Below are 11,979 nucleotides of genomic sequence, written 5' to 3'. Positions count from 1 at the left end.
GGCTGGGAGATGGGGGCTTGGCCCATGGTCCCAGGTTTTGATGATAGGCTGTAGACCTTGGGCAAAGCTGTCTCCTCTTGGGGCCTTGGGATCCTCACCCAGCTGTAGAAGGCTCCGTGGGGCTGCCTTCCCCCAGTTTTTTCAGTAGGGGTGTGGGAGAGACTACCTCCTGAGCCTAGGAAGTAGGCAAGGAGGAGATTACGAGTTTCCATCGACAGACGAGGACACCAAGGGCCAGATGAACTAGGCTTGGTGGAGATTTCTGAGCGCAAGGGTGGTTGACCCGCTCTCTGGTGGTATGGTCCTGGATCCCAGTCTGGCTAACCTGGGGACTTGGCTTTCTGTTGCTTTAGCCGGTAGGCACCTTTGGACACTCAGGCTCTCTCTGCAACAGGGGAGAGGGCTGAGTGGTTCCACTGGAGCACTGAGTGGTCACCACGGCCCAAAGCAGGCAGGGTGGGGAAGACTCTGAAAAGGGCCCCAGTTCCCAACCCCCTCCCTGACCTCATTTTCTGGTCTCATTGCCCACTCCGGCTGCTCACACGGACCAGTTGTTCATCCAGGGAAAACTTCCGGATGGAGATTTCACAGTATAGTGTAGGGGGATATAATTCAAGGGTATAAAGGGTGTTGGGGTCCTGGGTCCTAGGAAGGGGCTCAGGCAATTACAGGCCCGGAACTTCTGGTAGGACTGCCCAATTCCTAGAATCCCACCTGTGCCTTGGATACTCTGCCCAGGATTTTGAACAAGAGACCCCATCTTAGGGCCCAGAGCAGCTGGGTGGTCCTTCCAGGAAGGCCAGCTTGCCTGGAGTGGGGATAGGTGGCAGTGCCAGGGAGTACCTCTTGCTCTGATTCTTTGCCACTCAAGGCTGGCCCTTTAAACCCCAACCCATGATGTCACCTTAGACAGCAAAGGATGGGAGGGGGACTGCAGGCCTGAGGATGGACTACATTTCCCAGCAGCCTCCGGCGCGCCACACCCCTCCCAGCAGCACGGGCTCGCTGCAGACCATTAACCAGCCGAGTGCCGGTTTCAAAGGTATTCTAAGGTGTCGGGCCATTCTGGGGTGAGGTTGAGGTTCCCATAGGAGTGGAATGGCTGGGGCACAGATGGAGTAGGCCAAATCTTTGGGCCTAGCATAGGATTGAGCCTCTTTCTGCGAGTGTCCTGGCATCACCCCCAGCTTCCTGGTGCAAACTCCCTACTCCTCATTCCCTATGCAGTCTCCCTTCCAGAACCTAGGAGGAGCCCAGCACCATTTGGACCCCATCCCGCTCTGTTTTCAGCCTTGTCCCGGGTGTCCGCAGGGGTTACCGCTTTGGTCTGGCAGCCAGCCCCCTTTAAGCCGTGCGGGGACTACATCTCCCAGCGGCCCCCGGGAACTTCCTGACGCAGCCCCCTACCCTACCCCCGCCGCCAGCCCGCGGGGAGGTGCGGGCCTAGAGGGGGGAGGTGACTTGATGTCATCCTGAGCAGCTGGGCGGCGGGTGCCGGTGCGCACAGAGCCGGGGCTCCGCGGCGCCGCGCTGCGCCTGGTCAGGTCCCACGACTTGAGGAGAGGTCCGCGCGCTGCCCAGGTCAGCCCAGAGCCCGCCGGGCGCACGCGCCCCGATCCGGGGCTGAGCTGGGGGTATGCTCCGGCACCCCCGGAGCCCGAGAGAGAGCCCAAGAGCGACGCCGCCCAGCGCCAGCGCCCGGAGCGGATCTGCCGTGAAGAAGCCTTCAACAGCCGCCCCCCTCCCCACCAGCAGTCCCTGAGATCCGGGGACCAAAGTCTGGCTTTTAAGAAGTGAGTGTCCCCCCACCGGGAGGCAGATGAGATTTGGGGGGCAAGGAAGGAGGAGTTGAGGTAGGGGAGGGTTCCTGGTTCTAGGAGGAGGATGGCATGGGATTGGATAGGGTCCCATTCTTGGGAAGTTCCTGGTGGCCTGGATTAGTGAGACAGAAACGGGCCCCATTCTGTTAGGGGCCAGGGATGAGGTACGGGGTCCCCATTCTAGGTAGGGGCTGGCTTGGGGGATAGGCCCCGTTCTGAGAGGAGTTATTTTGGAGCTGGGGCTTTTCAGTCTGGGAGAAGGGAGGGACATGTCTTCTATGGGAGGGGGCTGCACCTCTATTTAGGGTCCAGGCAAGGAAGGGTAGGGGGGGAAAGACGACTTGGGCACTCAGCAGCAGCCCACATGCTGTCTTTCCTGGAAGAACTGACAGGTGCGCTCTCTCTCTCTCTCTCTCTCTCTCTTTCTTGCGGATCTCTCTGCCGTGACTTCATTTTCAAAAGAGCCAGGGTGGGAACCTTAAGGACTCTTCGTGACCCCCAGGAAGAACCTGAGTTCTGAGCCATCCTCCTTTCTACATTGCCTGCCCCCCAGGACTGGGCAGTTGCCGAAGGCCCTGGGGGGGGGCCCAGGACTGTGGTTGAGCCCCCCCCCCCAGGATGGGCCCAAGTTAATCATCTCAGCCTCACTCAGCATCCTCCCGGCCCAGAGGGAAGCCGGTCTCTGAGGCCTTGACAGCTGCCTGGCCATCATGGAGACGAAGCTGCCCCCTGCAAGCACTCCCACCAGCCCCTCATCCCCGGGGCTGTCGCCTGTGCCCCCACCCGACAAGGTGGATGGCTTCTCCCGCCGTTCCCTCCGCAGGGCCCGGCCCCGGCGCTCCCATAGTTCCTCTCAGTTCCGCTATCAGAGCAACCAGCAGGAGCTCACGCCACTGCCCCTGCTCAAAGGTGAGCCCAGTTGTTGGCTGCCAGGGTACCCGAGTCCCAGAGATGGCAAACAGGGTGCAGGGGGTAGTGAGAAGCAGCAGTTATGATCAGAGAGAGTTTGGACAGCTCCTTCCAACGGAGGGACTCCACCATCAGAGCTGACCCCCACCCTCCAGCCCTCCAGCCCTCTCTGCTGACGCATGGCCTGACTGGCCTGTCATCCTTGGAGGTGGGGCATCTGGAGGTGGCGCCACCCTGGGGGCAGACCAGGGCCAAGGGTGGGGCCACAGCCTGGGTTCCAGGCGGCCACTAAGCAGCCCAGCTGCTTCAGGGTCCTAGAGCAGGTGCTTATCATGGCTCCCTGCAATCACCACCGTGTAGTCCCCTCTACATCTGGGCCACAGAGCCTGACTGGCTGAGCCAGAGGGCACCCTAGAGATCCTCAGCTCCAACCCTCCTCCCCACTCTGGCTCTTAGAGCAGAGTGCCACCTAGGAGAGGGAAGCAGTGCTGTTTTGGGCACCTGTGGAAAGTCTAGGCATGCACGATCTCTTACCTTGCTTTAAAATCAGGCCATCATGCCCTCTGAGTCTGGGTTAAGAGGAAGAGATGAAGCTCCTTTACCCTGCAGGAACGGAGGATGGGACAGGAGTCCTTTGGTCTCTGCAAGGAGTGGGGATGACACCAGAGCATGGGCTCTGGGGGCAGAAGAGGCTGCCCTCGGAATTAGGAGTGTCTGCCCCTCCCCAGAGCCGTGGCATCTGGGGCCCAGTCTCAAGCCCCTCCCTCCTTCCCAGATGTGCCGGCCTCTGAGCTGCATGAACTGCTGAGCCGGAAGCTGGCCCAGTGTGGGGTGATGTTTGACTTCTTGGACTGTGTGGCTGACCTGAAAGGGAAGGAGGTGAAGCGGGCAGCGCTCAACGAGCTGGTGGAGTGTGTGGGGAGCACCCGGGGGTGCTCATTGAGCCCGTCTACCCAGACATCATCCGCATGGTGAGCACCTGGTACCCAACCTCTGGGGGGAGGGCTTGGAGATTTAGAGGGCATGGGGACCCTACTGACCTGCCCAGGGGCTCCTGTGCAGAGAATAAGCTCCACACTCTTCTGTTTGGCCTCAAGTCCTACTCTTCTTTCCCCACCTCTGCCCTCCAGCCTCACTGCTGCCTGGCGTCTGGCCAGCGCAGGTCACGCAGTGCCTCCTGGGCCTGTCCCACCCTGCACTTTGGCTTACGCTCTCCCAAGACCTGGTGTGCACTCCCCCCACCCTGGCCCCTGCCCCAAGTCCCTTATCGCCTTGATCTGCCTCTTCCATGAAACCTCTCTCAATGCCTAAACTAGAAATCTCCCTTTTGCTGCCTAGAATGTCTGTAGACCTTACTGCTTTCCATCTTGTCTTCCCCACTGGACTGCACCCGATAGAGGGCAGGATGTGTCTGCCCACTCTTGGGTCCCAGCCCCTGCCAGGGCTTCCAGGAGCTATGCGTTCAGGCAATGATAGCCAAGGAGTGAATTGCTTGCTGGGGCAGCTGCTGAGGCCAGGAGAACTTTGGATGAGGGGCCCCCTGGCTTCTGTCTTCGAGAGTTCTTCCTTAAAGAACCCTGACTCTGTCCCTCAGATTTCAGTGAATATCTTCCGGACCCTGCCACCCAGTGAGAACCCTGAATTTGACCCTGAAGAGATGAGCCCAATCTTGAGCCTTCATGGCCACACCTGCAGGTATGAGGGATAGGGCAGGCAGGGATCGAGTTTCAGAAGAGACCCGAGGAGAGGGGAGGGGGTCTCCTTAAGTCCTGGATTGATGGATGAGGGCCATAGGGCAGAGGGAGTGGGGGAGGCTGTTCCTGAACTCACCTTTTTGTCTCTCCCCTCCCCCAGCTGGTATATGAGTTTTTCCTGCGTTTCTTGGAGAGCCCAGACTTCCAGCCCTCCGTGGCCAAGAGATATGTGGACCAAAAGTTTGTCCTGATGGTGAAGTCGGGAGCCCAAGCTGGGTGGTGCCATGGGGCAGGGATAGACTCACTGACGGGTGTGGGGATAGGATGGAAGCATCCTGGCCTTGACCTCTCGCCTGACCCTGACCCTTGGTCCCATAGCTCCTGGAGCTATTTGATAGCGAGGACCCCCGGGAGCGTGAGTACCTCAAGACCATCCTGCATCGGGTCTATGGCAAGTTCCTGGGGCTCCGGGCCTACATCCGCAAACAATGCAGCCACATCTTCCTCCGGTAGGTGTTTGCTGCCTGTCCAGCTGAAACCTGGGGAGGGACGGGGAGAGCTGTGGGGAGAAGACTGAGGCACAGGCTCCCAGCTGGGGGTCCCTGGGAACTCTGGTTTACCGAGTTCTTTCTTGGCAACATATTAACAATATTGATTATTCAAAGCCTGTGAAGTCAGCAGAGAAAAGGTATTTATTCCCATTTCACAGATGAAGAAATAGAGGCCATGAGAGATGAAGTGGTTTGTAGGGACTGGGTCAGTCTGGGAGGCGTAGGAGTTAAATCTTTTGACCCCTATTGTGCTGAGCCATAGGATCCAAAGATTCTGCAAATGTGTCTTGAGCACCAGTGCCTGCTGGGCATCGGGCCCACATAGCCTCCTAGTTGAGACGAGCGCTGGAGTTAGACAGCCTATGTTTGAGCTAGTTCAAATAGTGGGTACTCTTGGGAAAATTATTTAAGCCTCTCCTAGTTTCCTCATCTCTAACATGGGACTGATAGCTACCAGGGACAGTGATCAGATAAAATGAGGCGATGCTTCCAAAGCACTCGGTACAGCACCTGGACCGAGGCCAGGGCTCTTATTGTTATTAGCTACAAAATAGGTGAGATGAGCTCCTCCAGGAGCTCGGAGTCCAGGAGATTCCCCGCTTATTAACTTTGGGACAAGTTCCATTGAACCGCTGAGCCTCGATTTCTTTATCTGTGTAATGGATCTAACAAGCCGTGCCTTCTGGGTAATTTTGAGAAGTACATAGCGCAGAGTAGATGCTATCTGTCATGTGTTTGGTTGACTGGCATGAAGATTGAAGGACACAGGCTAGGTGCCTGCTGACCGGATGGAGACCAGGGAGTGAGGGTTAGGGTCTTGAGGAGAGATGAGTTGGAATGCTTCACAAAAGAGAGGTTGGAGCTGGGACCCAGAGTGGCACCAGTGGCTGGGCTGAGAAGGGCAATTCAGAGGTGCTTGTGGATCTCAGTGGGGCCTGGTGTAGGGTACTGGGAGGGGACATGGCCTCTGGGTTGGGAGAAAGTTGGATTAGTGTGCAGGGTTGAGGTGAGCAGGCAGGATGGCTGAGGGGGGCTGGGCCTGCTCCGACTGCTCTGACCCCTTCTGCGTACTTCTCTTCGTCTTACAGGTTCATCTATGAACTCGAGCACTTCAATGGCGTGGCTGAGCTGCTAGAGATCTTAGGAAGGTGACTATCCCTGGGCCTGAGCTAGAGCGTCAGCATTCCGGGAGGAAGGGCTGAGGCCCAGTCATCCGAGCCCTCCTCCTCTCTTCTGCCCCCTTCTCAGCATCATCAATGGCTTTGCGCTGCCCCTGAAGACTGAGCACAAGCACTTCCTGGTTCGGGTCCTGATTCCTCTGCATTCCGTCAAGTCACTGTCTGTCTTTCATGCCCAGGTAAGGCCCAGGCCTGGCCCTGCCACAGCAGAGAGCGACAGTTTCAGGGCAGCCATCTGAGTCGGCCTGACCCTCTGGCTCCAGCCACACTCAGTCACCAACTCATGGGATCTCCTCTCCCGTCCCTTTCTTTACGAATTCTGTCCCATCTACCTTAGAGAATTCCCAGGACCCCGTAAGGCTGGTGTCAGGCATTGACTCTGCAGCCTTCCCAGCCCCTTCCTTCTCGACTTGCCCTAGGATTCAACTTTCCTCCTTCTACAGTTGCGTAGATTGTGATTCAGATTTCAGTTATAGAGCCCTCTGTAAAATGTGTAAGAACTAGTTTGCTGACGTTTCCCCTGTGAAATCAACATTGTGTCCCCTGCACGTGGAGTGGGGTGCCTGGTACATCCTAGGTAGTCAGTACATGCCTGGTGAATGAGAAAGTACACGCGGTAGGTGAGCAAACGTCTGGGGTCCTGTCCTGGTCCCCTCCTGACCCCAGTCCTCTCTCCCCGCCTCCGCAGCTGGCGTACTGCGTGGTGCAGTTCCTGGAAAAGGATGCCACCTTGACAGAGCACGTGAGTACCTCTGTGGGGAAAGGCAGGTCTGTAGCCCCACAGGCCTGACTCCTTTCTGCCTCATCTCCCACAGGTGATCCGGGGGCTGCTCAAATACTGGCCAAAAACCTGCACCCAGAAGGAGGTACGAAGGGCTTTGATGACCCCCGGAGGGAGGTTGGGGACGCTTAGCTCCAGGAGGGTGGTCAGATGTGTGTCAGGGGAGATGGAACTGCTGCCTCCTTTGTCCCTATCCCTCCCAGGTGATGTTTCTGGGGGAGATGGAAGAGATTCTTGATGTCAATTGAGCCCTCCCAGTTTGTGAAGATCCAGGAGCCTCTCTTTAAGCAGGTGGCTCGCTGTGTGTCCAGCCCCCATTTCCAGGTATGGGGTGGGTTTGGGTGAGGTGGAAATCAGGCCAGTTACCTAACACAGCTAGCTCCCTCTGCCCTCAGTTTCTCCTCTGAACCCTCCTGGGTCTGATCATGGACAGACACTGGACTTAGGGTCAGGAGACCTAGGGTCAAGCCCTGCCTCCCACTGGCTGAGCGGCCTTGGGCAACTCACTCCACCACTCTGAGTCCGATTAAGCTTTTTCATCTGTGACGTGGGCCAATAGTGATCTCTCACCAGTGGTGATGGGGGGTGGTGGCAGAGCGTAAACATATTTGGTAAACTGATGGGTTGTTATCACTTCTCTCCTTTTTTTATGACCTTCAGTTTCATTAGCCCCACTTCAGGGCCCAGCCAGGCCTCCCCCCCTCACCGGGCTGGCTGTCACTGGTGTTTTCCTGCATGTGGGTGTAGACTTCCATTCTTACGAGCCACACCTGGTGGCAGTCAATTCTTCCTCACAGTGACTCTGGTGCTTCAGTTCATTAAATGCCTCATTTGATTCTTACAACAGCCCTGAGAAGGTAGCTATTATAGCCCCATTTTACAGATGAGAAAACGGAGGCCTGAGAGGTTAAATGCCTCACCCTAGGTCATGTGGCCAGTGTGTCGTGCAGCTAGGATTCAACCCTGAAACATTGGACTCCAAACCCAGTGCTTCCCTCCTTGCCACATTGCTTCCTCCAGTGGCTCAGATGAGCCCTGGGATGGGTGTGTGGAGGAGAGGGTGCCCTGGATTTTGGGTAGGGGGATACCAGCTCTTGCACACACAGGGAGGCTGCTGCTAGGTGCTCACTCTGCCATCTCACTGCCCCAGGTTGCAGAGCGGGCTCTGTATTTCTGGAACAATGAGTATATCCTGAGCCTCATTGAGGACAACTGCCACACTGTGCTGCCTGCTGTGTTTGGGACCCTCTACCAAGTCTCCAAGGAGCACTGGAATCAGTGAGTGCCCAGGCCTTGACCTAACCCACAGGAGCTGGGTCCAGGGCAGCCAGTCCAGACTTGGGGTTACTCCTAGCAAGCGAGTTAGGGAAGATGTCTGAAAAGGGTTTGGGGGTGGTGGCAAAGGGGCAGGAAGAGGGTGTTCAGGGGCTGCATGCTGTTTGGGGAACAGGGATAGACAGCGCTGGACCAGGGAGGTGGGCCTACCTGAAGTTGCTCTCATCTCCTCACCCCTTGCCTCCACCTGTCAAGAACCATCGTATCTCTGATCTACAATGTGCTCAAGACCTTCATGGAGATGAACGGAAAGCTGTTTGATGAGCTCACAGCCTCCTATAAGCTGGAAAAGCAGCAGTGAGTGTTGGGGGGCTGGGCATGGAGGGCGAAGGGAGGGGAGAAAAGCAGGAAGGAAGCAGCTCCTTGTGGTTCAGGGAAGCTGAGGACGACCCCACATCCCATCTGGTCAGCTAGTTCAAGCCTCGCCCTATGTTCCTGGCAAGTGCTGGCCCATTCGTGCCCAACTGCCCACTGCATCCAGTCATTCTCCCAAGTGCTTCCTCCAGGCGTTAGAGTCCCTTTGCAGACAGCGTGGTGGCAAGGGAGGCTGGACGGTAGGCAGGGCCCCAGGTAGGGGAGCTGCCTCACCCTCTTTTTCCAGGGAGCAGCAGAAGGCCCGGGAGCGTCAGGAGCTGTGGCAAGGCCTGGAGGAGCTACGGCTACGCCGATTACAGGGGACCCAGGGGGCCAAAGAGCCCCCCCTCCAGCGCCTTACACCCCACGTGGCTGCCAGTGGGGGTCAGAGCTAGAGATCCCCCAGAAGGGGAGGAGCTACACCCAGAGCTATTAGTCCCTCCTTCCCCTCTCCTGCCCAGGGGCCCAGAGAGACACATACCTAGCCCTGGCCCTGCCAGAGTGGGCTCGGAGGGCGCCCTGCCTGGCCCAGCATGGGCAGCTTTCACTGTGGGGAGAGGAGGAGAGGAGACTGTGGGCCTGGCAACAGAACTCTCAGGCCCTTATGGCAGGACTTGACCAGGGCAAGCTGGACTGGGAAGCTGCCATCGGGGAGCTGCCCCTGCCCCGCAAAGCCGGGCTCCAGACTCCAGGCAGGTCCCAACCCCTGCTCCTGGCCTAGGGCAAGGGGACTGAGCTCCTAGCCTGCCCCACCTCGTGCCAGCGCGAGGTCCTTCTTCTCCCTGCCATGGGGTCCGTGGTCTATTTATTCTCCCCTGCTCACCCCCAACACACAAGCTGGCCTGGGCCCGGGGCATACTCCTTCCTTCCCTCCCTCACCCTGTACTTCCTTGTCCCCTTTTTATTTATTGGGCAGGGGGGTGGGGTGAGGGCACAGGCAGAAGAGATTCCCTATGTCCTGGGGCCGGGGGGGTCACAGTTACCATGGTCTCCCCGTTCCCCCGGCTGGGGGTAGACGTAATAAAGACAGAAACTCAAGGACTGCTTGCTTTATTAAGGGGTAGGGACAAAGAGGGAAGTGAAATGATGAAGACCGGGTTAGGAGGCCAGGCAGAGGCAGAGGCAGAGACTCCCCTCTTCTCAACCGCCTGACCAAGTGGAGGGAGGTGGGGAAAGGATGGCTAGTAGCGGGACAGGCGACACATGTCACACTGGCAGGCCCTGGCTGTGAAGATGTCCAGCTCCTCCCTCCGGTCCCCCGCCACACTGCAGCTGCACCTTCACCTGTGGGGGTGGCGGTCAATGTTCCAGTTCCCTTCTTCCGGCCATCTTAGATCCTGTCTCCGCCAACCCCCACTGAGCCACCACAGGGCTGGGCCCCCCTCACCTTCTTCAGGCTGGTGATGGTGCAGCACTGAGACACGGAGGTGACATTGTGTCGATAGCCACTGGCCACCAGCACAGAGTACCTCGAAGGGAAGGCGCTGGACTCGCAGTGGCCCACACAAGCCTGTGCCACATGGAGCCCTGGCAGGTGCCTTGGCGGTCACTTCTCACTGTCACGTTGAAGGCTAGAAGAGGAGACAGGCGAGTGTGGTTTGGTGCCTCTGCGAAGGCTCCCTCGTTCCCTCAGTCTCGTGCATTGCGGGTGCTGCTGCCCTTGTGGGCCAGTCCGTCAGCTCTCTGCTCCCACCCGGCTCTCTGCTCCAGGGTTACTCACGGTGCAAGTGGCAGCCTGGGATGGCTGCCTGCTGACCCCCAGCCTTCAGTGACCGCCAGGGCCAACAGGCAAGGAGCAGGGCTTGGGGGGACGCCATGGGCCACTGAAACAGTGGGTACACAGATGTCTCTAGATGGGTGTGTAGTGGGACGGGGAGTTCTTTAAGCACCGCATGCTTCCAGAACAAGCCAGGGCTGGTTGGCCAACTGACTGGGGTGAGGCAAGCCTGTGAGTGGGGCTTTTCCCTGTACCTGCCTTTGGGCTGTGTGTTGTCTGCCTGGGAATGCCTCTCCGGGTGGGTGTGAGTGGAGTCTGTGTGGGACTTGTGTCAGCCCACTGCAGTGATCTTCCCCTGGCATTTCTCCTACCATCTGGAGCAAACATCTGCCTCCCTCCATCTGCCCCATCTTGGCCTACAGGACCCCATCTGCAGTCCCCAGCCCTCCCAAGGCTCCTCCTGCCTCAGGGGGCTTACCACTTCCGAGGCCCAGGAGCTGAGTGGCTTCTGAGCGCTGGTCTCCAGATGGTGCTGGCTCTCCGGATTTTTTATATGCCAGCATTTGGAGCCACGCCTTCGTGGAGATCGGTTTTCAGGCCTGCCGCCCTGCCTGCCGGAGGCCTCAGCGATCTCACCTGGGAGATGCAGCTCTTCTTCTGAGGTGTGGTCCTTGGAGAGCAGGATTCTGCTGCTTTCTGCTTCCCTTCTATCCAAAAGCTGCCCAAGGTCCAGGGCTGGGGGGAAGTGAGGTGGGGAGAAAAGCCCAGGAGCTGGTGGAGTGGGCAAGCTTGTGTGCAGTTGGAGAGAGAGGGTTCAAGACTGGGCTGAGGTGTGGTCATCTGGGTTCTCCTTTTTGCTGTGTGGCCTTGGGCAGGACACTGTCCTGTTCAGGCCTCACCACCCCAACCTTAAAATGACTAAACCCAGCCCTGCCTGTCTCCTTTATCCACTGCAGAGCAAAGAGTCGGGGAGGAGATTCTTAGGGACAAGGGAAATGACACCAGTGGCAAGTCTCCTGAGATGTGCTGGACAGCAGAGCCCAGAGGGAACGGTTGTGGGGGTGTGGGGGTTTCTAAGTTCATTTCACAGCTTCGCTTTCACTGTCAAGTGGATGACTTCTCATCCTGGGGTCGGCTACAGGGTGGGGCTCCCCGTAGTCCCTGGAACAACACAGACCTGACTCCTGGAAGAGCCTGAAGCTGTGACCCCAGCAGATCCCATTGTTTAGTCCAGCTCTGGCTCTGGTTTCACAGGTGAGGCAACTAAGGCTCAGAGAAGGAATGTTACTAAAGGTCACATGGTTAGTGAACATCAGGGCTGACTTGGAACCCAAATCTGCTCTCCACGCATGGTGCTAAATCACACTCAGAACAAGAATGTGGCAAGTCGGAAGAAGACCCCTAGTCAGCAGTAGCCACAGGGGCTGAGGCAGGGTGGAGAGCGGAAGGAAGCCTGTGGTGATTCGGCCCCTCGCACCCCAGGGCCACTGCCTCACTGACCTGCTCAGAAAGGCAGAGCCAGCTGCACAGACTGCCAGAGCTGGAAGACATTTGAGAGCTCATCAATCCTACCCCTTCATTTTCCAGATGAGAAAATAAGAAACAGAGAGAAAAGCGACTTTGCCAAGGCTTCACTGTAA

General features: G+C 57.8%; 2 protein-coding genes across 2 annotated transcripts; one reads left to right on the top strand and one right to left on the bottom strand.

Moving 5' to 3' along the window:
• The first annotated feature begins 1,014 nt into the window (after positions 1-1,014).
• PPP2R5B (protein phosphatase 2 regulatory subunit B'beta) lies at positions 1,015-9,660 on the top strand. The gene is given in 17 exon segments (XM_033121296.1): positions 1,015-1,793; positions 2,283-2,729; positions 3,505-3,657; positions 3,660-3,700; positions 4,324-4,381; positions 4,384-4,424; positions 4,584-4,676; positions 4,802-4,932; positions 6,063-6,122; positions 6,223-6,331; positions 6,841-6,894; positions 6,968-7,018; positions 7,137-7,175; positions 7,177-7,257; positions 8,084-8,211; positions 8,464-8,565; positions 8,870-9,660. Coding segments are annotated over 16 exon segments (1,488 nt in total). The 5' UTR covers positions 1,015-1,793; positions 2,283-2,530; the 3' UTR covers positions 9,018-9,660.
• A 126-nt stretch (positions 9,661-9,786) lies between these two features.
• On the bottom strand, positions 9,787-11,185 carry GPHA2 (glycoprotein hormone subunit alpha 2). Its single transcript, XM_033121297.1, is given in 6 exon segments — positions 9,787-9,881; positions 9,883-9,906; positions 10,010-10,146; positions 10,149-10,193; positions 10,343-10,443; positions 10,816-11,185. Coding segments are annotated over 5 exon segments (381 nt in total). The 5' UTR covers positions 10,440-10,443; positions 10,816-11,185; the 3' UTR covers positions 9,787-9,803.
• Positions 11,186-11,979: the final 794 nt, after the last annotated feature.

Source organism: Rhinolophus ferrumequinum, chromosome 11 (genome assembly GCF_004115265.2).
Source record: "Rhinolophus ferrumequinum isolate MPI-CBG mRhiFer1 chromosome 11, mRhiFer1_v1.p, whole genome shotgun sequence".
NCBI lineage: Eukaryota > Metazoa > Chordata > Mammalia > Chiroptera > Rhinolophidae > Rhinolophus > Rhinolophus ferrumequinum.
The sequence above is the reverse complement of the archived record's forward strand: the minus strand, read 5'-3'. Positions and strand labels throughout refer to the sequence as shown.